The sequence below is a fragment of the Pipistrellus hanaki genome (assembly GCF_964339955.1).
Source record: "Pipistrellus hanaki genome assembly, chromosome: 2".
NCBI lineage: Eukaryota > Metazoa > Chordata > Mammalia > Chiroptera > Vespertilionidae > Pipistrellus > Pipistrellus hanaki.
Genome location: NC_140504.1, coordinates 51,881,230 through 51,906,603, shown reverse-complemented (window position 1 = coordinate 51,906,603; position 25,374 = coordinate 51,881,230). Strand labels below are relative to the sequence as shown.

The 25,374-nt window shown below is 45.7% G+C and overlaps 1 protein-coding gene across 27 annotated transcripts in view; it reads left to right on the top strand.

Annotated features, from left to right (window-relative positions):
* The window catches only part of KALRN (kalirin RhoGEF kinase), a 650,068-nt gene that overhangs the window by 56,677 nt on the left and 568,017 nt on the right, over nt 1–25,374 (top strand). For 7 of the 27 annotated variants that reach the window (XM_084871487.1, XM_084871484.1, XM_084871465.1 and 4 more), the window contains exon 1: nt 12,741–12,836. The exons of the other annotated variants lie outside the window; for them this stretch is intronic. In XM_084871487.1, the coding sequence (XP_084727613.1) occupies nt 12,770–12,836 (67 nt within the window). In that variant the 5' untranslated portion in view covers nt 12,741–12,769. Of the gene's footprint in view, nt 1–12,740; nt 12,837–25,374 lie in introns of those variants that run through there. 27 annotated transcript variants of the gene reach the window in all.

The window sequence follows — 25,374 nt, the reverse complement described above, 5'->3', positions numbered from 1 at the left end:
TGTGAATAGACTGCAGAGGAGAGGCCATGGCCTCCTAAGAATAGACTTGGAGCAACAAAGAACAGTTAAACCATGGATGACCAGATTGTATTCTCTATAGTGGACTTTCATCCCTCACTGGGCAGTAGAGGAACACTGGGCAAGCTGTCCTGTTGCTACGCTGCTGTGTGGTTGTCAGGCTACAGGTTGTGAAGGATGTGGGAGGCAGAAGATCTTGGTGGATTGCTCCCTAGAGTATGAGCCTGAAAAGGGGTAAAGATTTAGAAAGGAGTCATCCACCCCACGTGATTGTCGATGCCCTCAAAGGTGTCTGCAGTCCCTCCCAGGGACTGGTTATGGTCTCTGGGCCTTGTCCCCTGTCTTCCCAGTTCCCTCACTTCCTCCAAGCCCTCACAGGCAGACCCTGCATGGAGGGGTGGCGTCAGCAGCCTCCGCACTGCCTGCTGTCACCCGCTCAGAAAAAGCACAGGCACTGCACATTGGTGTTTGGAAAAATTAATGCTTTCAAGATGAGCTCCGCACAGCCTTAGCAAGTCTGTCTCTCTCCCACCAGCTGAAAGGAAAGAAGCATTCTTAGACAATTACTCCCCAAGGGAGCCCAAGGACTGGCTTTGTTTATCGAGTGTTTTTAGTTACAACACGTGAAGTGCTGAGATTTTTTTAGCTTCAAGGTTTTTGTGTTTCTCCCCCTGCCATCCCCCTTTCTGTTTTTGGTTGCGGGGATAGAGAAGACTAGTGAACTCTCAATTAACAGGGCACTTGAGCATTTCAAAACTGTGAAAGGCATGTTCTTACATGTGCATGATTGCTGACTCCTTGGGATAAGGAACTCAGGAAGACCTGACAGATGGAAGCCAGGCTCAGGGCCTGCACTGCAGCTGCTTGAGGCCCCTTCTCCACCTGTTGGGGGGGCTCCTTCCCCTTCCTCAGACTCTCCACATCTTCATCTTGTCTTCTAACAGACATAACTTGTAAGGACACAGTCACAGGGAGCTGTCACCGCCCTTCAGCCTCAGCCACCTCTCCCTACCTTCCGCTTCCTCTAACCAAAGTACAACAGAGTCAGGGGAGGGGGTGGATTTGAAAGTTTCAGTGTCAGTGAGTCAGAGCCCCAGTACAAGGGCAGAGATGGCAGACTTCACAGCCTGTGTCTCGGCGCTTCCTGCTGTGTCTTGGCAGGCGCTTGAATTGACGGTGCCGCTCTCCTCCCATCTGCCCTGCCTGTGGCCTCAAAATCTGCCCCCACCCCTTTCCTCTCAAAGATATGTATTCATGCAAAGGGAAAGATAGTAACTGTTTAACACGAAGCTCCGGACAATCACTTCCCCTTGGTTTGAATTGGAATTTGAGATGAAACATAGTTGCTGTCTCTCACCAAAGTCCCTGAGATGTCTAATGGCCCATAAGGGAATGAATGGTCTGAGAAGAACTGGGTTTTACTGAATGGCCTTTAAATTCACGGAGCACCCATTTGATGGTTGTTGTTGCTGTAGAGCAGTGTTTCCCAAAGTGTGGTATGGGTACCCCCAGGGGTACGGGAAGGATTTGATGGGGGTACGCGTTGCACCGGAGTTTGGTGGGGATATGCACTGCACCGAGTTTAGCTGCGCCTAATTCTACGTTCTCATGAGTACGAGGGATACTCAGCATTACGAAAATTATAGAAAGGGTACACATATGTCAAAAGTTTGGGAAACACTGCTAGAGCAAAGTGGGGGGACGAGCTGCAACTGCTGGCCAGTGAGCAGGTGCCTAAGACATGGGAGTTGGATATTGTGACGGGTGGAGACCATCTCACATTCCAGATCCTCTGAGTGGGAGGACAAGGGGGAACTTGCTGTCCTAGCCCAGAGGGAGCACCCATTTGTCAGAGAAGGTCTGAGCTGCTACTTCAGTCAGCTTGAATACACAAGTGCTTTGAAGATCACCAAAACAATGACTGCTTCTGGTAAAAAGGAGTATAACATAAAATTTTATAAACTACAACTCTCTGATAACCTTCCCCTGACCTCCAGGGAGACACACTGTTAACGGTTTGGTACAGATCCTGCCAGAATTCCTTTTCTATGCACATTGACATACATACACATAATGTGTATGGCTCTATTTGTATTTTCACACAAAAAAGTGGGATCATACAAATTATTTTCTCCTACCTAACAATGTATCATGGACATCCTTTCATGTCACTACATATAACACTGCTGGTCTTTTTAAGTGGTTTTAAAGTATAACATACATTATATTATAACTCTCATAATTTACCTTACTAGTCTCATTGCTGGACACTTAACATTGTCTCCAGTTTTTGCAATTATAAAATACACTGAAATATGTGTATAAGTGCAATAGGTGAGAGTCTTAGAAGTAGAATTGCTGGGTTGAAGCTATGCACTTAGAAATGGTACATTCTACCAAATTGATTTCTAAAAATGTTATATTAGTTTGCTTTCCTGCCAGATTCTATATTTTTCTCCCCCAATCTGACAGGTAAAATGCGGTGTGCTGTTATTGCTTTAATTTGCATTTCCCTGTTAATTAGTAGAGGTTTTTATTTTTACCAGCCATTTGTATGTCCTCTGCTATCATTGCCTATTCATATTCTTGACTTTTTTTATACAGGTTTGCTTAATTTTATCTTAAAATTTTTTAGAAGCTCTTTGTAAAATAGAGATACTAAACCTTTGTGTGGTGTATTGTTGCTTCTTGGCAAGTATTTGACTGCTAGATTATCTTTGATATGTTCATGGTTTTGCAACTTTATTTTTTCTGCAAAGATTTAAAATCGCACAATTATATGCATTCACATTTTATCAGAAATTAATACAACATAAAAAGTGTTTATGAGACAGAAATTCTGTCTATCCAGGCCCCTGCCCAACAGGTAACATCAGGGTTAGTTTATTGTGAGCCTTTCCAGTGTTCGTTTTTTGCAAATATAAGCAAGTCTGAATCCATATTTATTTTACCCCTTTCTTATCAAAAGCTGCTCAGTGTCTTGCATCTTCAACCCAACAATATATCTTGAATATTTTTTAAATCATATCAATTTACAGAAAGCTGCCTTATTCTTTTTTAACATCTGTATAGTATTCTGTCATTTGGATATACCAAACATAGTTCAGTGGGCTTCAGACTTTTTTGCTTATATGTGCCCTAAAACAATATTGAAAACTATATACCTCCTCACACATTTATGTTGAAATTTAACATTTATTTTACTTTAAGTTTAAATGGTTGCAAGTAATATATTTTCTAGCATGTATTGTATACAGGCCTTAAATAATATTTTCTTCAAAATCTTGGAGGTGTACACTTAAATACACACACACACACACACACACACACACACACACACACAATTGATTTCAGAGAGGAAAGGAGAAGGTGAGAGAGAGAGAGAAACATCAATGATGAGAGAATCATTGATCAGCTGCCTCCTGCATACCCCCTACTGGGGATTGAGCCTGCAACCTGGGCATGTGCCCTTGATGCTCTGTCCACTCAGTCAAACTGGCCGGTGCTGGAGCTGTACATTTAATGAATTGGAAAAGATAGCTCTTGTCAAAGCCAGCAGTTGGATCACACATATTTACTTCCTGTTAGAAAGTCTGACTATCAAATTACACCATACACAAGAATAAATTCAAAATGGGTAAAGGACTTAAATATAAGTCATGAAACCATAAAAATCCTAGAAGAAAACATAGGCAGTAAAGTCTCAGACATCTCACATAGCAGGCCGATACACCTCCTACGGCAAAAGAAAAAAAGGAGAAAGTAAACAAATGGGACTACATCAAATTAAAAAGCTTCTTCACAGCCAAAGGAACCATCATCAAAATGAAAGGGGAATCCACTGTATGGAAGAACATATTAACCAATGATATATCTGATAAGGGGTTAATCTCCAAAATATATAAAGAACTCATACAACTCAACAAAAGGAAGACAAACAGTCCAATAAAAAAAACTGGCAAAAGACTTGAATAGACACTTTTCCAAGGAGTCCACACAGATGGCCAATAGACATGAAAAAATGCTCAATGTTACTAGTCATCAGAGAGATGCACATTAGTCTACAGCCATACCACCCTGAACGCACCCGATCTCATCTAATCTCGGAAGCTAAGCAGGGTCGGGCGTGGTTAGTACTTGGATGGGAGAGAGATGTACATTAAAACTACAATGATGTATCACCTTACACCTATCAGAATGACTACCATCAATAAATCAATAAACAAGTGCTGGTGATGATGTGGAGAAAAGGGAACCATAGTTCACTGCGGTAGGAATGCAGATTGGTGCAGCCACTATAGAAAAGAGTATGGAGTTTTCTAAAAAAAATAAAAAATGGAACTTCCCTTTGATCCAGCAATCCCACTTCTAGGAGTATATCCTAGGAATCCCAAAACACCAATCAGAAAGAATATATGCACCCCTAGGTTCATAGCAGCATTATTTACAATAGCCAAGATCGGGAAACAGTCCAAGTACCTATCAGTAGATGAGTGGATAAAAAAAGCTGTGGTACATTTACACAGTGGAATACTCTGCAGCCATAAAAAAGAAGGAACTCTTATCCTTTGTGACAGCATGGATGGACCTAGAGATTATTATGCTAAGTGAATAAGCCAGTCAGAGAAAGATAAATATCACCTAATCTCACTTATATGTGAAATCTAATGAACAAAATAAACCGACAAACAAAATTGGTGCAGAGGCATGGATGCACAGAACAGATGAACAGATCTCAGAGGAGTGGGGATGGGAGGGGCTGGAACAGATTAACCAAAGAATATATATATATGTGTGTGTGTGTGTGTGTGTGTGTGTGTGTGTGTGTAAACACACACACACACACAGACACCCCCCCACACACACACACACAATTGATTTCAGAGAGGAAAGGAGAGAGAGAGAGAAACATCAATGATGAGAGAGAGTCATTGATTGGCTCTATGGTATACCCAAATGATGGAATACTATATATACACACACACACTAGAGGCCCAATGCATAAAATTCTTACACAGGTTTACAGGTTTGGTCCCTAGACCTGGCCTGAGATCAGGGCAATCTTCCCTGGCTGCTGGCAGCTGGCCCTGCCACCAGCTGCCCCCCCCCCCCCCATTTGCCATTTTGCACCCCAGGTGGGCCCTGCCAAGACCTGCTGGGCTGGGGATGCGGCCTGGCACTGGGGTGGAGGGTTCGGCCTGAGATCCCCTGTCAAGCCCCACTGAGTGGGGGGTGCAGCATCAGGTCCCTGCTGATTGCTTATTAAGGCTTGGTATGGAAATTCAGCCTCCGCTGTGGGTGTAGACACCTTGTGTTATGGAAACCCCACCTCCGTGGGCACAGCCATCTTTGTTATGGACCCTCCCCTCTGCTGTGGGTGCTGCCATGTTTGTAGTGTGTGATGGTCAATTTGCATATTCCCTCTTTATTAGATTCGATAGCCAAGGCTGGTGTGGGCAGGGGCTGGGTGGAGGGGGACAAAAGAGGAGAAAATAGGGGACGTTTATAATGCTGTCAACAATAAAAAAAATATAAGGAAAAAGTAAAAATCAATAAAAAGTTAGGTAATATAATCCAAAGGTCAAAATTCAAAAGCTGTATGAAGATATACTGTGAAATGTATTACTTTCACTGCTGTTGTCCAGCATCTGTTCTCCATAGATGATTTGTATATCCCCCCAGAGGGGGAAAAGATGCATATACAAGCCAACATGTCAAACTTTGTGTCTTGCTTAAGAAAACCTTCCCACCCTAAGACTAAAAAGTTTTTATTTTTGAAGTTTTATAGTTCATTGTTTTACATGGATATCTTTAAGCTCTCCTGTGTATTGATATATGCCGTGAGGCCAGAATTGATGGACTTTTAGGGCAGCCAAATCATTGGAGTTTCTCATCTCCTCAGTGCTAAGGGTCATCTACATGGTTCATGTGCACAGAGTCAAAGGATTTCTCCTAACTGAGTCTCTCTTGGAACTTTCCAGCCTGTGAAGGGTAGAGGGAGGGAGCCAGCTGAGTTGGGCAGTAGGGCAAGTAAGATTTGGGACTCTGCCCCAGGCTGAAGTCGGAGAGAAGTTGGGGGAGTTGTAGTCATGATTTGTTCCTAAGGGCCTCTTGGCTTAGAGCTTCTCTCAGTGGCAGAGCTGATGCTGTTTATTGGTTTGGCTGTATACTTAGGGTCAATGAATTGAGACCTGTTATGAGCTTGTTTTCTATTGTAGGAGAATGCACTAATTTTATTAAGTACTTGTTATGTATTAGGTACAGTGCTTACTATTTTATATACGTTATTTTGTTTTTTTCTTATGAGCATTGTTCAGGTTCAGGTTTAAGGTCAGCTTTATCTTTACCCAAAAGATGAAGAAACTGAGATGTAAGGAAGTTAAGTGGTTTGTCTAAAGTCATTCAGCTAGCTAGGAAAAGATTTGGGATTTGAACCAAGATGACCTGATTCCAAAGCTCAAACCCTTCCCCAACAGCCAGAAGACTTCAGCTTAACAGTATAAAGAGACTAGAGGCCCAGTGCATGAAATTCATGCATGGAGGGGGGTTCTCTCAGCCCAGCCTGCACCCTCTCCAATTGGGGACTCCTTGGGGGATGTCCAACTGCTGGTTTAGGTGGAATCAGGCCTAAACCAGCAGTCAGACATCCCTCTCACAATCTGGGACTGCTGGCTCCTGACTGCTCACCTGCCTGCCTGCCTGCTTGATTGCCCCAACTGCCTCTGCCTGCCAAACCTGATGACCCCTAACTGCCCTCCCATGCCAGCCTGATTGCCACCAACAGCCCTCCCCTGCCAGCCTGATCTTGCCTTCAACTGCCCTCCTCTGCTGGCCAATTTGGTTCTGATTGATCAGTTTCTGTGCCAGTCCCTGTCAAAAGCTCCACATCCTAGGCATCCATTGGCTCTCCACAGCACCCAGATATGATTCTGATTGGTCGGTTTCTATACCAGTCAGCATTAAAAGCTCCACCTCCTAGGCAGCCACTTGCTCTCCACAGCACCCAGATTTGTTTTGATTGGTCAGTGTCTATGCCAGTCGGGGTCAGAAGCTCCACCTCCTAGGCAGACGACGGTTCTTCACAGTACCCACATTTGGTTCTGATTGGTTGGTTCATATGTCAATCAATGTCAAAAGCTCTGCCTCCTAGGCAGCAATTGGTTCTTCACAGCACCCACATTTGGTTCTGATTGGTCGATTCCTATGCCAGTCAGCGTCTCTGGGCCTATCAATGGGGCCTGATCAGAAAGGCATGGCTGATAAACAGCCCTGGTGGAGGTTTGGAGAGAAATGGAGGAGCAGCTGCTGGCCAGACTGGGAGAGGAAGAGAGAGGCAAGGGCTGATCAAAAGCTACCTTAGAGGAAATGGATCAGTTCCTGCTTCTCTCTTCAGGCCTCTCTCTGGCCCTGATTTGCAGCCCCCTCAGCAGTCAGTCCTGGGGCACCACACCTGCAGTGGAAGTGGTCAGTGCTAGGCTGCCATGGCTTCTGGTTCCTCGGTGGTTACTGGTCATTATGACCCAGGGTTTTTATATATTAGGATTATTTATAGAATTTATGGGAGTCAGTTGTTTTTAAGAACCATACGCAGAATTTACTTATTGCCAAGTAAAGTGATCATTGTGGCTGATTCTTCATTTTTTGAAAGTAAGAGCCAAGGAAGAGAGAATTTAGATTGGCTATGTACAGCCTGTGTGGGTGAGAGGAATCTGGGCACTCAGGTGAGTCATATTGGGTTGCCCTATGTAACACACACAAATTAGACATTTTCCAAAGATGGAAGGAACCTCAACAGAACATAGAAAAAATGGTTAGTTCTAAATATATGCTAACCAAAATATAGTATTTCATTGATGGTACAGTGGGCTTTTTAAAGAAATTTTTTATTTAATGTGTGTGTATGTGTTTAAGAGAGAGAAACATCAATTTGTTGTTTCACCTATTCATGCAATCGTTTGTTGGTTATTATTTTTTAGATACACTTTTATTGATTTCAGAGAGGAAGGGAAAGGGAGAAAGAGATAGAAACATCAATGATGAGAGAGAATCATTGATCAGTTGTGTAGTCTTCGTGGCCTGGGGCTCCCTTGGCCAACGGAGAGTTAAAGATCTCAGCAGAGGTTGGAGGTGAGGACGAAGGAAGGTGACACAAAAGCCAGGGCAAGGCAGGCTAATTAGCGTCCACCTTTCCATCCTGCTGCCTGACCTGGTATTTGTGGTGACATTTAAAGCCATTGTACAGATGTGCAGCGAGGCACGGTGGAATGATCACTTTCTGGAGCCTGTGGAGAGATGAGACTGACTTCTCAGCCTCCGGGCTGGCAGCTTCTCAGCCCCTCCCTGAGGAGTCCTCTGCTGGCCCTGTAGGGGAGGCGGGACCTCCCTTTCCTATTTAGGAGACCCTAGTCTGAGTCAGGACTGAGAATCCTCTTCCTTCCTGGACTCTGAGGGTGTGTGGGTGAAATGGGTACACTCTGGAAGTCAACCAGAATAGCTAAATGATGTTCGTCAGTGCCATGCTTAACAAAAGGGAGCAGGGACAGAAGCAGGTAGATAGAGATCACTGTTTCGGAATCGTCTGGGGAGTTTGTTAAAAATGCAGGCCTGGGAGTGAGGCCTAGTGATCTGCATGGGTAACTGACCCTCTGAGGTGATTCTGCTGTCCATTAAACTTTGAGAACCTCTGAGATAGAGAATGAATGAGGTTAGCATGGAAGAGGCCTCTTGGGAGAGGTGGGCTTGGATTTCAGTGTGTTAGGTGATACTTGCCTTAGGTGCTGTCCTCAGGTGTGGACCTCGGGAGCCTGTTTACCTGGGGACACCGGGCTTTCACAGGAGAGGCTGGCAGGTGCCCATCGCATCCCATGGATAGTGTGGCTCTGAATGTGTTGCCACAGTCTTCACTTCGCCACCTGGGCACTAATTGCCAAGGGGACAGAAGTGGGTGTGGGAGGTGGCTGAGGATGGTGTCTGCTGGAGTGTTGCTTCATGGTGCACCTGAAGCACAGCTTGCAGGGCAAAATGGCAGCCTGTGGGTCCCAATTCCTTGGGTGGGGTTGTGGGGGGACATCATCTTGGCAGGCAGTCTTTATCTGGCATGCCGCTGCCAGCAGCTATGCTGCCTTCTGGGTGGCCTTTTCTCGTTCAGTAGCTCCCTGTGTTGGAGGAGCCGGCCAGCGCTGCTGCAGGAGCAGTGGTCATTGTTGTCCGAGGAGATGCAGGGGAAATATCTGGAATGTGATTGGTTCTCTCCTTCCTCCATGCTGCCTGCCTTCTGCTCCATACACGCGTGCTGCCTTTATCTGATCAGGAACACAGCGTTTCCACGTTGGGGTGGGTAGAGAGAGGGAGGAAGAACAGTGCCAAGAGGAAGGAACAGCCAAGGAAAGGGAGCACATCTATGTCGTGACATGGAGTAGCCGGTGACCATCCAGATGGGCAGGATGGACGGAATGGGCGGGCTGCCGCTGGCCTGGAGACGCTGCTTGTTCCTGGAGAACATGTCCCTGTAGCCAGCTGGGTGGGCAGGAGGAACCATGCCAGTGGTCTTGCTATGAAGGAAGGAACCACTGCAGAAGCATTGTTTAAGACAAACAACAACAATCAATAAAGCGCTTTCCTGGCCAATATCCCACCCTTTCTAATTGTACTGCAACTACATCGCAATGCCTACAGTCCCTTGGAACATTTTATTCAACTTCTAGAGGGGCTGTCTTTATTTTATTTATTTTATTGATTTTTCTTACAGAGAGAAAGGGAGAGGGATAGAGAGCTAGAAACGTCGATGAGAGAGAAACATCGACCAGCTGCCTCTTGCACACTCCCTACTGGGGATGTGCCCGCAACCAATGTACATGCCCTTAACCGGAATCGAACCTGGGACCTTTCAGTCCGCAGACCGACGCTCTACCACTGAGCCAAACCGGTTTCGGCTAGAGGGGCTGTCTTTAAAGTAAGGCGTCTGAGGCTCTGTGGGAGATGGGGAGAGCAGTGGTGGGCTGGGGAGCTCCCAGGAGCCCAGTGTGGTGGGGTGAAGCCAATCTTCAGTAAAATTCATGCATTCATCCTGGGCCTGACCCAACGGGTATGCTTAATTTAAGTTCTTAGGTTCACAGTTTGTGAGGGAAGTGCTTGCACCAATACTGCTCTTTAACATCTTTATTCTCTTTCTGTCTTTGGCATTGAGGCTGTGGGGGGTATTTTGCCCTTGATTACCAGAAGGAAGGGAATAGCTTCTCTTTCCAGGGCCCAAGAGTGGGCTGTGGGAGAGTAGTCTGAGCACAGTCAGAGCACCGTCGTTCACAGTGTCCACAGCCACTGGGGCTTTCTGTCCCACAGTCAGGCATCCTTCCCACAGGCTATCCTGTCTCTGTCTCCTGCCTGGTGGGATCCATGCCCCTCCCATATCAGGTTTCCCCCAAGTTGTGTTAGAAAAGGCATTCTTTTTTAAATATATATTTTATTGATTTTTTTTTTTTTTTTTTTTTTTTTTTTTTTTTTTTAACAGAAAGGAAGGGAGAGGGATAGAGAGCTAGAAACATTGATGAGAGAGGAACACTGACCAGCTGCCTTCTGCATCCCCCTCTCCCTGGGGATGTGCCCACAACCAAAGTACATGCCCTTGACTGGAATCAAATCCTGGATCTCTCAGTCCACAGGCCAATGTTCAATCCACTGAGCCAAACCGGTTTCGGCAGGAAAGGCATCCTTATTTGGAAATGCTCTCCCTCAGGGTAGCCACAAGTCAGGGTCAGAGGAAAACATGACAGGCTGTTAGTAAGTGACCACATGCAGGCTTCGTCCTCAGCCTGTGTCCATGGCATGTCCGCACTGCTCTGGAGACCCTGCCCCGTGGTGGGGCTTCTGTCACTCTGTGAAAGACGTCTCAGTTCCTCAGAGGACAACTCGGGGCCCCGGGAGCTCTCTTTGGGAGGAGGCAGATGGCACATACTTCTTTCTCAGCCCAGCCACCCACACCAGGCATTTGACCATAAGCAAGTCATTTAACCTCTTGGAACATGGGTTTTCTCTTAACTGGAGGCTTGTCCAGTTAAGGCTATCCTATCTAATATGCAAATTGACCATCACTCCAACACACAAGATCGCCGACCCCATGTGAACACAAGATGGCCAGCAGGGAAGGGCAGTTGGGGGCTACCAGGCCTGCAGGGGAGGTCAGTTAGGGGGAACCAGGCCAGTAGAGGAGAACAGTTGGAAGGGACCAGGCTGGCAGGGGAGAACAGTTGCAGGGATCAGGCTAGCTGGGGAGAACAGTTAGGTGTGACCAGGCCTGCAGGGGAGGGCAGTTGGGGGGGACCAGGCCAGCAGGGGAGGGCAGTTGGGGGCATCAGACCTGCAGGGGAGGGCAGTTGGGGGCAACCAGACCTGCAGGGGAAGGTAATTAAGGGTGACCAGTCTGGCAAGGGGAGGGCAGTTAGGCTCAATTGAGCCAGCAGGGGAGCAGTTAGGCATTGGTCAGATTGGCAGGGGAGTGGTTAGGGGTGATCAGGCTGGCAGGCAGAAGCAGTTAGGGGCAATCAGGCAGGCAAGCAGTTGGGAGCTAGCAGTCCTGGATTGTGAGATAAATTGGGCCTAAACGGACAGTTGGATAGCCCTCGAGGGGTCTCAGATTGGAGAGGGTACAGGCTGGGCTGAGGGACACATACACCCACCCCCCATGCACAAATTTCTTGCACCAGATCTCTAGTCCTATATAATAGAGGCTAATATGCAAATCGAACAAACAGCAGAACGACTGAGTGGGAGAGGATATGCCACTAGAAGGAAGAGCAGGAGCAAAGGCATGGAGGTAGGAAACGATGGGATGTATGGATGCGTGAGAACTAGGATTTGGCAAGAGGGCAGAAGGGTGGAGGGGAAGGGGGAACAGACACTTGAGTGCTCCTATTTACTGAGAGCACTTCCAGAAAGCTCAATTCTTCCTTTCCTTAGAGCCTCACCATGGCTCTGTGAGGCCAGGGCTGTTCTCCCCAGTCCAGAGAGGAGGAAGCTGGGGCTTAGGGGGTTGAAGTAACTCGATCGAAGCCCGGCAACTATTTAGCGGTAGCAGGATGTGAGCCGTGACTGTGCGGCTCCAGGGCCTATGCCGTCTCCACTGTAACGGAGGATCGATCCGTGAAGGGACAGGGGGAGAAAGGGTCTGTGGCCTGTTTCTGGTCACGTGGGTCTAGCAGTCTTAGGCAGGGAGTGCCTGTGGTTTCTGCAGAGCAAGACAGAGAGGCTCTGGGTCTTCTGGGCTGGCTTCGGAGTCCAGGATGGCTGAGCTCCTGGCCCCTTACTCCCCTCCCCCCCATCCTATTAGGGGAATCACTGGTCTCTGGCGTGGGAGGCAGGGGGAAGGCAGGACAGCAGGAGATCCTGGAATTAAATTCAAGACTTGACCTTGACTGGATTCCTTCCTAAGGTGGATTCCTTCCTAAGACCACCTCTAGCCTAACCTCTTGAAAGCCCTCCCTGCCTCCCCTCCCCGCCGCTGACCTCCCCTTGGGCCCATGCAGGCTCATCTGCACAGGCGGCGGCATTCTGCTCTTGTTCCTTGTTGCTGTGAAACGGGCTCCCGGCACAGCCAGCCTCTGTGTGGGTGGATTGGTGGTTGTCTTTGCAGGCAGGCATTTGCTTAGAACAGGCTGCGTGCGAGCCCCACGTCAAGAAATTCCGGCCTCCTCTGTCAGCGTTAGTGGAAAGAGGCTCTGCTGAGGGGACTGGTTGTGAAGGATGAGTTCAGGGTGGGATGACGGACCGCTTCTGGGACCAGTGGTATCTCTGGTATCTCCGCTTGCTCCGGCTGCTGGATCGAGGTATTCCTGAGTGTGTGTGTGTGTGTGTGTGTTTAAGAGAGACAGAGGAAGGAAGATATGCACACATAGATACAGACAGAGATAGAATCAGAAAGACACAACAGCAAGGTGCGCAGAGAGCAAAAAGGGAGAGAAGAGGGAATGACACAGAGGCTAGTCGCCAACCCATGACAGTAAGAAAAGGCTGCTTTTCTGGGGACGTTTGTGCCCCAGCTGGGAGTCAGGAGCACGGGGCCGTGTGGGGCACATCTGTGTATCAGGATCTCATTTCTTGCTCATTCTGTAGTGGGAGACAAGGTAAGCCCTGTCTCGCAGGGCTGTTGACAGGACACTGAGAAGCAGTGCAGCAAGGAGAACGGTCCCTGCAGCAAACAGCTGGGGACATACGGACACAGGCTCTCAGTTCTGCTGCTCCCCACCTCTGTGACTCCCCTGATTGAGGTCGCCTTTCTGAGCTTGTTTCCCCACCTGTCAATGGGCATGGGAAGACCTATCTGCTGGGGTTGTTGTGGACTTGTTACTTGGTTCTTTCCTGTAAAACACACAGCGTAATGACTGGTGCACAGTAGGTGCTCTGTAAGTGTTCTTTCCTCCTCCTGCGCCTCTCAGCATCCAGGAGCTACAGCACCTGTCCTGGGGACAGCTCCCTTTGCGGGTTGCCTGTGGGGAGAGCCCTTACAGCATTTGCAGTCAGTGGGAAGAGAAGGAGAAGTTCCGTTTTATTCCTCAGATTAACTTGACCTTAAGACAGTCTCCCGTAAAATATTAATGCAACTTAAATTTCCTGGTCATGTGACACAAATCCAGACATTGCATTGTAGGGAGAAGCCATTGGTTTAACGAAATGTTTAGTGTTATTTTTAAAAAGCATTGGCTCCTTTAAGAGGTTTTGATGAGAATGAGATCAAAGCCCCTGACAGAGAAGATGGGGTTGGGGAAGACCTGCTGCATACCCCAGTGTGCATTCATCTCCACCGGAAACGGCCTCGGGTGCGCCAGGAGGTCAGTTCCAGCTGGAAGCAGAGAGCTGCACAGAGCAGGGCTCTTATCGAGGAGAAATCAAAGATGGAGGAAACCAAACCAGCACATGTGAAAAGTAGTCTCTCCCTAGCACTGAGAAACAGGCCAGTGGGAGCCCAGACTGGAGATGAGATGAGAATGTTAGGAGGAGAGCCAGAACTTCCAGCTGGTGGAAATCATAGCCCCGGGGGCAGGGGAAAGGAGACCTCAGGTGTGAATCTCCCTGATCTGTGTGACCTCAGGCAAATTCTTAACCTCTCCGTGCCTCCTTTCTGCTATTATAAAAGGGGATGGTGGTGACACCAGTAGCACCAATTCAGGAAGTTGCTATAGGGTTCAGTGAAATACTTACCCTAGTGCCTGGCATGAGGAAAGTGCCCCTTAAATGTTAGTTTTCATTACCAAGACAGTTAATTTTTATTCTCTCACAAACATTTTAGGAAAGATAGGAACAGGTAGTATGTAATCACCAGGAGCTGAGAAAAGTCCAATTAAGAATTGTTAGAGGCTTAGAAATAATTTATACTTACATGAATTAAAACAATGTTCCAACTGACATATGATGCTAACTATAAGAAGAAACTAGGTGTTAATGTATAAGCTATATTACCAATAATTAAATTTTATTTTTTAGAAAATGCTTGAATCCATGACTTACAAACCAAGGTTTAAGTTTTGGCTCCATTACTTTCTATTATTCAAATAAATCCATTTGAATAAATGATTTGCCCTCAAATCAACCTTCAGTTTGTTAAACTGAAAAATGGGAATATTAATGACAATATCTATATTATAGAATTTTGGGGAAATTGTGATAGCGTTTGTAAAAGTGTCAGGCATTCTTAGAAATGTCAGGTTAATGAATTGATGGGTTGAAGGATTTAAGCTGTCTCCTTGATGAAGCAGAAGTTGGTGGCCAGAATTGTGTGTTCTTGCATGCATGCTTTGCCATCAGGTGTGGATGTAACTGGAAAGCTGATGGTCTTCCATAAACAGTGTCTCAAAGGTTTTCTTTAACGTGAGGCTTTAGATTAGCGGTTTCTGACTAGGTAGGGCAACTTATTTCTGGGGGGTTGATTATATTGCCCAGTCTGATGAATGGGTATCACAGTATTGCACATGTATATGTGTGCACACCCACATCCATGTTCAAGCAGCATTTTTGGATATAGCTCCTTCCTAGTAACTAATGTTAGCTAACATTGTATAGACAAGGGCATGCTTTAACACGGCATGCTAGACTGAGCTAGCTCATGGGAGATGCTCATAAATATTTGTTGAATGAATGGATAAGTGATGAACTGGTCCTTCTGGGCAGTGAGCAAAATTCTCTCAGATCTCTCTGTAGAGTAACAGAATTTTGCTCCCTTCACTTGTTTCAGGATTTTATGTTATTTCACCCAGACATTGTCATGCCTCATGTCGTCTTGAAAGTAACAGCCTCAAGAAAGTGAGGAGGGAGTAGAAGTGGGAAATGATGAGTTTAGCCCAGGAAGCTGAACTAATCGACAAGCTGTGTTGCCAGCCTGAGTCATTCCCTTGGCTACGACTGGGGGATAAATGGATCTATGGTTTGACACACCTAGGAAAAGAGAGGATGCGTTAGAGCACATCATAGAGCAAAAATAAGCTACAAAGAGATGACAGTGTATGTTTGGTGATCGAAGACCAATCTTTTGTCTTCCCCCCAAATCAAAGGGATTATTTCCTAGGACTGTAGTTAACTCTATGTAAGGATTCATATGATAATGAACTGCCATCTTGCTCGGAAACATGACTTATTCCATTAACAGCAGATGCTGTTTTTACAGTGTTTGGTTGCTGGGCGTTTGTCACTCTGCTGGGCGTTCGTTAGTGACTATGGAGATGGTTCCTATGGTGGGGCTGCCCATCAGAAGAAAGCTCGTATAGATATGACATGTGAGTTGTGTATGAGAGAAGAGACGTAACGTTGCTTTTTGTTGTTGAGTTTTGGTGTATCCATGGGAACCTGACACATGAGGTGGAGGCTTATATTTCTTTGTTGACCTGTTTTTATGGTAGTGAACGGGGAAAAGTGAAAATACTGACGTTCTTTATTCATAAAGTGCCCGGCAGTGTTTCCCAGGTGTGGGAACCTCCGCCCCTTGTAATGCATGAGGCATGTTCAGGCAGTTTGCAGGGGTTGCTGGGGGTTCTCCTGCTGGTCACTGCCTGGCACTGTCTGAAGGACAATCTGACCTGCCTGCTGAGCTGTCCATCCCCCTGCCCCCATCCCATCCCATCCCATCCCATCCCATCCCATCCCATCCCAACCACCCTTTCTTCAGATCTCCCCTGATTCCCACCTCTCTGCCTCTCTTTTCCCTTCCAACCAGCCCTACTTGGGCCTCACTCTGCCCTGCCTTCATCTCTGATCCCCAGATGGCCGCCTCCTCTAGCCTCACTGCTCCTTCAGTCCTTTCTCTCCTCTGCCCCTAGGGCTCCTTTAAAGGCACAGCTCCATGCTGCCTGTGACCCATTCCCTGGCGGTCCTCTCTCATTCTCTAACCTACTGCCAAGCTTTCATGGCTTCCACCCCTATGTGTGGGCCAACTTTGCCATGTGGATCCTGGGTTTCCCACCCTTGGCCTGCCCCTTCCTGACTTCACTGACTTCTCACTCTGAGTGCTTTTTCTCCCTAGGAGCCAATCCTTCTCTTCTTTTGCTCCTGCCTATCATCCCCACTCCACCAGTTTATTTTAAAAGTAAATGTAAGTGAAAAATGGAGTGGAATTAAAACATTATAAAAGAAATAACTGCAGGAGGTCTGCGAATAAGGTGAAATGGGGACAGAAGTACAAAAATGATTGTGGAAAACTTAAGTGGTACGTTGAATTTACAGCATAGACTTAAGGCTGCTGATTTCTTCTTGGTGCTTTGTCTACATTCCTGTAGCTACCACAAAGTGCTTTGGATTCTGGGTCAGAAACCAACTGGTTCTCATCTCTGGATATGTATTAGATTCATCTGGGAGCTCTTAGCACAATGTCCAGTTCCTCCCTCCTCACATCTCCCAGCCAATTACATCAGAGTTGCTGGAAAGGAGGCTGCAGATTGGCGTGTTTAAGGGGCTCTGAGGGTGATCCTAATGACAGTGAGGGCTGAGAAGAGCTCCTTGCCATCCTCTACCCTGGATGTCAGAGAGTGGAGGCAAAAATAACACTTCAGCAAAGTAAAAAAAAATAAACAAGAGATCAGTCACTATATGAGAATAATAAACACAGGCATAAACATAGGACTATACTAAGAAACAAAATGTAAAAGAACACAATCCCATGTCTATAATTTATGTAACTATCTTCAGAAACTTCAGCTATTTCCTATCACTAACCAACTTTATATTTCCAGAGAAAAATTTAGCTGTGTCCCAGGATGTGTCCTGGCTCCAACTTGCCTTGGGTTTCTCACTCTGTTCAGGCCACCGAGGGTCTGGAGAGTGAGACGGCAGTTTGTCACTGCAGATGTCAAACAACAACAACAACAACAACAACAACAAAACAGGTTTCCTTACCTGCTTAGTGTAACTCCCATAGATGGGCACTGTCTGTGTTCAGCTTCAACTAGAGAAAGAAAAATCCCTTTTCCCTTCTGGATAGATGGGCGGTGAGGACAGTAACTCACCTCAAGCCTTCATGGTGTTGGGCTCTTCTTCAGCCAGGAATCCACTTGTTTCTCACTGATGTTCTCCTCTCTCTGCATGGCCATTCTCTGTGCCTCAACCTTCAAGTCTTCCAAAGGTTTTAATCCAAGGATTGACTGCCCAGGGGCAGTGAAGGACCAGGAGGCAACAGGCCCTCATGGCCATAGCTCTCAGAGCACCATGCTCTTTGGTCTCTTCCTTCCCATGCCTGCAGCCTTTTTCCTGGTCCCTGGTTTCCTGTCACTGACAGAGGCCCTGCCTTGCTTGCTGCTCAGCTCTGGCCCTGACTGGGACAGACTTGGTATCTTTGCTTAGTCCATTTCCTAGCCTGCCAGGGACTACCAGGCTGGATACCCATCGTAGTTTAGCTTGTCCTGCTCTTGTAAGCTGTTGCATATATGCGCCTGCATGATGCGTGGCTTCTTTGAACCAGCTGTCCTGACTTGTTCCTCCCCTCCTTTGGTCAGTAGGAAAAAGGAAAGAAGAGTGTGCAGCATGTGTATGAAAAATGCATTGAGCCCTAACCAGTTTGGCTCAGTGGATAGAGCATTGGCCTGTGGCCTGAAAGGTCCCAGGTTCGATTCTGGTCAAGGGCATGTACCTTGGTTGCGGGCACATCCCCAGTAGGAGGTATGATCTATGTTTCTCTCTCATTGATATTTCCAACTCTCTATCCCTTTCCCTTCCTCTCTGTAAAAAATCAATAAAATATATTAAAAAAAAAAAGTGCATTGATGGCTCGCCTGTGCTGGGAATCTCCTAACTAGATGAAGTTAGGTTGTAATCACCTTCCCATTGAAGCTGAATACTCATATCATAAATAAAGAAGTTACTTTAATTTAGTTTTTTAAGTCATAAATAGATAACTCTTACAGTTATTTAATTGACTTTTTAGCACAAGTACTTTCCTAAAGGAACCAGGCCTCTTGTCCAATAAACAGGTTGAACACAGCTTGAAACACTATCCCAGAATAATCCCCTGTAGCTTCACATGAGTGCCTCCCCAGCAGCCTTCATATTTTCTGTGCTTCCACTTGAAATGCTCGAATCTCCCCTTTTACAGTTAATCCATACTGTTCCCCTTCCAAACTTCAAAACCCTCTGTCCTCTGGAAAAAGTTCACTTGATAATTGTACCTGGTTCTCTTCAGAGACCTGTGGGCACTTTGGTGCAAGGCTGGGTCCATGATTCTCAGTGTGCTGCTGTGGGTAGTAATAGGACACATCTCGTGGGGGTTGTTGTGGGCATTGAAAGAGTTCGTATGTGTGGTCAGTGCCTGGAATGAAAATGTGCTCAGTAAGTGTGTGCCGTCCTCCCAGACATCTGCTGCTTTTAGGAGCTTATTTGCTTCTAGGGAGTCCTTTCCCTCCACTGAAAGTACAGCTTCCATGAGGGCACATTCTTGAACCACCATCCCTTTGTAGTCTCACCTAGGCATGGAGTTTGTAATCCAAAAGGAAAACTAATACATAACTTTGGCTAATAGAGTGTCTGAACTCCAGTGAATGAAGAAGAGGTACTGATTATCATTGACTTGTTAAGGAGGGGGATAAAAGATAACTGTAATGATTTGATAATTCCAATGTCTTATCCCCTTTGGTCCACGTTATGTCTCTTTGAGATTGGTTACTCCTATTTCACAGGTAAAAAACAGGTTTGTAGAGGTTAAATACTGTACCAGAGTCACAGAGCTGCTAGGAGAAGAGTCAGTCCAGGACTCCTGACTCCATCTGGGATGAGTCCTCTCTGATACCTGCTGTCATCCAGGTGGGGGGATCCCCATCCTTCATCCTTCTCTCTCTCCAGCATGCATGGTAAACTGGGGTGTCTGCCCATTTCCCTGTCAGCAGAGAGTAGAGCATATCAGTGGGATGTCTTGTCTGTGGTGTGAGATCACTAGATAAGATATATCTAAGCCAAGTCCTGGGGGAAGGACACCGATAGCTGCTTTGTGAGGTCCTGGTGTGGTGTTTCCATCCAGGGGACTGGAGGTCACTGTGATGTGAGAACAGTAAAGCAGTACTTCCTTGGGTGCGGCGTGGCCTCCCAGGGCCTGGCCTTCTGTTGTAGCATATTCAGCAATTGCTTAGAGCCAGGGGGCAGTGGGGCACCAGGGCAGTTGGGCAGCTGTGTCCCTGGGCAGTCAGGCAGCCAACTGGATTCCAGTATAAAGGATGGGTTTGCTCTCCACCTTATGGATGGAGGTGACTTGCTAATCAAAGAAATTGTCAAGGCAATAAATAGTGTCTTTATTAGTGGCAGTAGTAATAGTATCCACTAAGGGCCCAGACATAATAGGGAGTGTTTAAGGAGTAGGATTCCCGCCTTCAGTGAGCTCACAATTCAAACTCCTAAAAGATCAACAACTAGCAGTAACTTCTCTGAGTCTCTGTTGGCCCCTAAATCAAATGATGGATTACTTATAAGGATTCCTTCTGGTTCCATGGTTCTATGTGGACAATACCTGCAAAATAATACACCAACAACACCTACGATATATCTATATGACCCCACAATATATTATTTCATGTTAAATTGATAAATGAATGCTATGATTTCACAAGAGGGATAAATATTTGGGTTTCAATGAAGGTGGGAATGCCCATTCATTCAACAAATATCTTCTAAGGATTTACTATATTCTATGCCTTGTTCAAGGCTCTGGGAATACAATTCTGAAGAAGACAGTCTTCATGAATCTTTAAAGTCCAGTGGGGGAAACAGCCAAGGACAAATAACACAGTAAATAATGCAATGGCAGGTAGAATAAAGAGGGGAGAACTGAATTAAGCTTTAGTAGTCCTTAATGATGAGGAGGGAAGTTGGGGAGTATAAACTATCTAGAGCACCTATGTGGTCAGAGTTAAGTTTGGGAGGACAGGTTGAGGCCACCTTATGAAGAGTCTCACTTGCACGTCAGGTTAAAGGCAAATGATGGCAGGATAGCAGCCTTCACTTATAAAAATGTATTGAGCAGTTCCCACATATCAGGCCATAGAGAAGGTGCTGGGACTACAAAGAAGCATAATGTGTTGTAACGGCAGAACCAAATGCCCAATTTCTTCGTGCAAGTGAAGTGTGTCTGTTTCTAGAGAGCAGTTAGGAGAGGAGATGATAGCTCAGGAAGACACTGCAGGGGGAAATGTGACTAGTGTAGACTGGTCTTAGAAAGTGTGGACACTGGGGGACAGAATAATAGGAAAGGGAAGTGTATTCCTAAGGGTAGGAGGAGAGTGGGCTACTATAAATTCAGGAAAGTGGAGGAGAAGGGACAGTTAGGGATCCCCATCTGTAGAGACATGGAGCAAGGTTGATGGGTTTGGTGACAGAAGGCGTTGATGACTACTCATAGCATTGTTTCAGCATCCTCATAGAGGAAAAACCAGATTGTGATGGTAGGAGGTGGTGAGGGTGAGGAAGCATTAAGCACATATTGTTTGTTTGAGAAATATGTCAGGAAATGCATGGTAAAATAGAATGGTGGTTGGTGGGACCTTAGGGGCAGGATGGTTCTATTAAAGAAGGGAGGCCTGGCCTGGCTGGTGTGGCTCAGTGGTTGAGCGTGAGCCCCTGAACCAGAAGGTCATGGTTTGATTATCAGTTGCAGGCTTGATCCCCATTATGGAATGTGCAGGAGGCAGCCGATCAATGTTTCTCTCTCATTGATGTTTTTATCTCTCCCTTTCCCTTTTTCCCCCCTCTAAAATCAATTTTGAAAAATAGATATTTTTAAAGAAACAAGGGAAACTCAATGTGTTTGAGGCTGGGGAAGGAGACCAATGATAGAGAACTCTGAAAGTGATGAACAGAAATGGATTTATTTATTCATTCAATAAATACACATTGAGCACCAACAGTGTCTTCCAGTGCTATTTGGTAGCTTTACAGAATAAAGCATGAAATCTTCATGAAGTTTACATTCTAATGAGTGAGGCCGACAATGCACATGTCATATAGTAAGAGCTTGTGATAAGAGCAGTAAAGTGTCACAGTGACCTGGAGGATGTAGGGATGGGTTGAATAAAGAGTGCAGAAGGAAGTGGTAGACTGGAGGAGGGAGAGCACTTCCTCTGTTGGAAGGAAGAAAGGAAGAAAGGGGTCCTTAGAGAGCTATTTTTAAGTAGAAAAAAGGCAAAAAAAAAAAAAAAAGAGGAAATATAATTCAGATAGCTTTTATATTCTTAAGCAAAGGATTAGGAAGTGTCCTGGACTAAGACCTGAGAGGTGGGATAGATAGATCAAGACTTTGGATAGGTCCTTACTTGCTTCATTCAAACCTCCAACAGCCTTGTGATATAGGAGGTGTTATTCTCATTAAATAGGTGAGATAATTGAGGGGACTCAGAGAGGATCCCCATAGACTCCTAACTAGGAGCAAGGGGGAGGTCTGTCATCTGGATAGTCTGCCATTCAGCCACTCAGAGGGGACTGTTAATGAGTGAGGAGCCAAGAGCTCAGTTCCTCCTCTTCCCTCATACAAAACCCTATGCTGGGTCCTGAGGGAAACCCTTGGAGAGGAGATGACATCTGAGCCTGGACTGCGTCAAAAACTGATAAATCAAGCCATCAGCATGTATTTTTCTATCAAGCATACTGTCCTTGTGGGTATTTGGATTTTAAAGGATTTAAATAGAGCAAGGGAAAGGGCATTCAGGGTGAGAGAAGATGCAGTGCAAACACGGTCGTGATTCAGAGTGTAGGTGTAATCAGAGAAGGCTGGCCTTTATCAGATAAAAATGAATTTGCCGGTTGGAGAGATGGCGTTGGGTCAAAAAAGATCAGTGGTCAGAAGAGGTTTTTATTTCACGTTTTATTTGCTCCATAACTTTACCCCCAGCAAAAGAAGAAAAACACACAGCTGGAAGAGATTGCTCTCATTTAAGAGGTGAGGAAACGGAGCTCAAAGAGATGATTTCACTTTCTGAAATTATGCAGCTAGTTGTTGGCCGAGCCTACCTAGGAAGCCAGGGCACACAATCTCCTCGCTGAGGCTTCTATCCGTTACATTCCCCTGTGGTTTCACCTCAGGCCTGCCCCTTTTACGTGCTCAGCAGTCCCAATGCATGATTGCATGTGGAAGAACAGGCAGACTGGAGAATTTATGGGTTTGAAGGGTGTCTCGTTTAGATTTGGCGTTTGAAGGCTCCAGGCAAAATTTCTAAGAAGCCCCAAAGCAGGGTTGTATTTCTCTCTCCATCCTCCCTTGTTATTTTCATGGAAAAATAAACGGAGGAGAATTGGAAGTGGCACCTCCTAGCTCTCCCAGTCTAAAGAACCCAGCCCAGGGCAGAGGCAGAGGAGTGACTGCCTTATAAACCCAGCCGAGGAGGAAGAACTGGCATGGGGCTTTTCATCTATGTTCAGACCAAATGAAATCTGTTAGATGGGATAATGAGCTCCATATTTTATAGACTATTTTAAGCCTGTCTCAAAATAAAGCACAGGGCGAGGGGTGGAGGAAGGACATTAAGTCTTGGAGACAGAAACGCCATGGCTTACTCATCAGTGTTTTCATTTTAATGATCCCAACCCCGGTACAAGTCCCTCAGTGACACTGAAATGAAAACCACATTTCTCCCCTCCCCCGCTGCTGGAGGTTTCAGGATGAACACAATCAAATGGTTTGAGGCATAATGAAGGTTATAAACTCCCATCTCCAGTAAAGCCTAGACCTTTCACCCCAGGGGGGCTCAACTAGAAACAATATGGTTGGAAAGCAGTTGAAGTCATGGAGACATTTCTTCCACCAACCTTTGGCCCACTGTAGCTTCTTTTCTGGGCCTCCCCCACCCCCACCCCCCCGCCCCTTCTCTTTAACCACTGCCCCATTCTTGGGAAGAAATAAAAACACATGAATAAAGAGCCCTGGTGTTGACTCCTTCCATGCCACGGGGAGCGAATCTCAGTCAGATTTGTGCCCGCAGAGGGCTGGACAGAGCTGGCAGAGGCAGGACACGTGTGGCATGAAGGGCAGCGAAGAGATCCTGACAATAGATGTGGGATCCTGGAACGGGGAGGTGCATGTGTCACTAAGTAGGTATGGGAGGAGGCAGGGAATGTTCCACACATTAAAGGCTGGAAAATCTACCTCATAGGAATGTCTTGAGGACCTAAGAGAACAAGGTGGCCCCTTTTCTTGTGTTTGGACATCATGGGCTGAGAGCTCTCTCAGTTTGCGTCTTCTTTGCCTTGACAAGCTTTCTGAATACGCAAAGATCAAAGTTAAAAAACTTGGCATGGCCAACTGGATTACGTGAGCTTATTTTCCCCCCATGCTCACCACATCTTGAACACCTGGAAGATATAAGATAGTGGGAACCCTTGCATGTATACAAACTTACTCTCTGGTCAGTTTCAGTCCAGTCTGATCCATGTAGGGAAGGTTCTAGTCAGCATAAGGAACAACAGAAGGTCTAGGACAGTGGTTGGCAAACGGCGGCTTGCGAGCCACATGTGGCTCTTTGGCTCCTTGAGTGTGGCTCTTCCACAAAATACCACGTGCAGACGCACATGTACAATGAGATTGAAACTTCGTGGCCCATGCGCAGAAGTCGGCCTGGGTGAGTCTATTTTGAAGAAGTGGCGTTAGAACACTCAAGGGGCCAAAGCGCCACAGTTTGCCAACCACTGGAGTAGGATATTTGTCCTTGACTGGCTTGGTCCCATACTCTGCCCCTGAGGGTAGTGATTCTGGGATAGAACAGGATGAGACACAGCGAGGCTCTCCACTTGGCTTCTTAGAGATCATATCACTGCTTCATTTCTCTTCTCACTACCTCCATCACCAAAGAGAGTCATGGTCATAATGTCACCTTCAGGAAGATGTATTGATGAATACATTTTTGATTCATCTATCAAGTATGAAATACCTCTCTGAGTCTCAGTATCCTCATTTGAAGGATCAGGGTAATATCCATCTGTAGTAGTTATAGGAGCCATTAAATATTTCCAGCTTTCCACCTTCCAGTTACGTGCTGAGATTGTACTTCCTTGCACATTTGACCATGTGACTTGCTTTGCCTAATGAAATGTGAACAGAGTTAGGTGTTTCATCTTTAAATGGAAGCTTTAAAAGATGGTGTACTATGTAATTCATTGTCCCACTGTTGCATGGATTGTGGAAGTTGTGTTGGAATAAAGCCTCCATCAGCCTGAGCCTCTGAGTGATTATGAACTTAGCCCTCTGCTGAGCTGTGTTGAATATGTAGAATGAACAAGAAATAATAATCTTTTCTGTTAAGCTATTGACATTTTGAGATTTTTTTTGGTAGTCATAGTCAATCAAGCCTATATTTATTGATGTATTACTTTAGAAGGCTTTGTGAAGAATTATACAAAATTAAAGTCTTTATGCAGTACCTGCCAAATAGTAGACATTGAATAAGTGGCAGGTAGTTTATTTTTTGCTATGAGTATCATTTGGGATGCTTTTGGTTGCAGGTAACTGAACCCGAACTCAAAGTGGCTTAAACAATATATACTTCTCTCTTTCTGCTTCTGCTTCTCTTAACAAAAAGTTAAGAAGTTGGGTCATTAAGTTGGAGACTCAATATTATCACCAAGTTCTCTCTTATTTAGTCTGGTTTGGTACATTAGATTTCTTACATCTATAGATTGTTGCATTTCATTGGTTTTGGAAAATTCTCAGGCATTATCTCTGTTATTTTTCTTCTTTTCTTTGAAATACCAATTGACTGAAATGAAAGTTTCTTGAATTTGAATCAATTTTCAAATTGATTGAAATTAAAATTTATCACTGTATGTCTATTTTTCTTATCATTACATGTACTTTCATAACTTTATCTCTCCATGATGCATCCTAGATTGTTTCTTCTGATTTATCTTCTAGTTTATTAT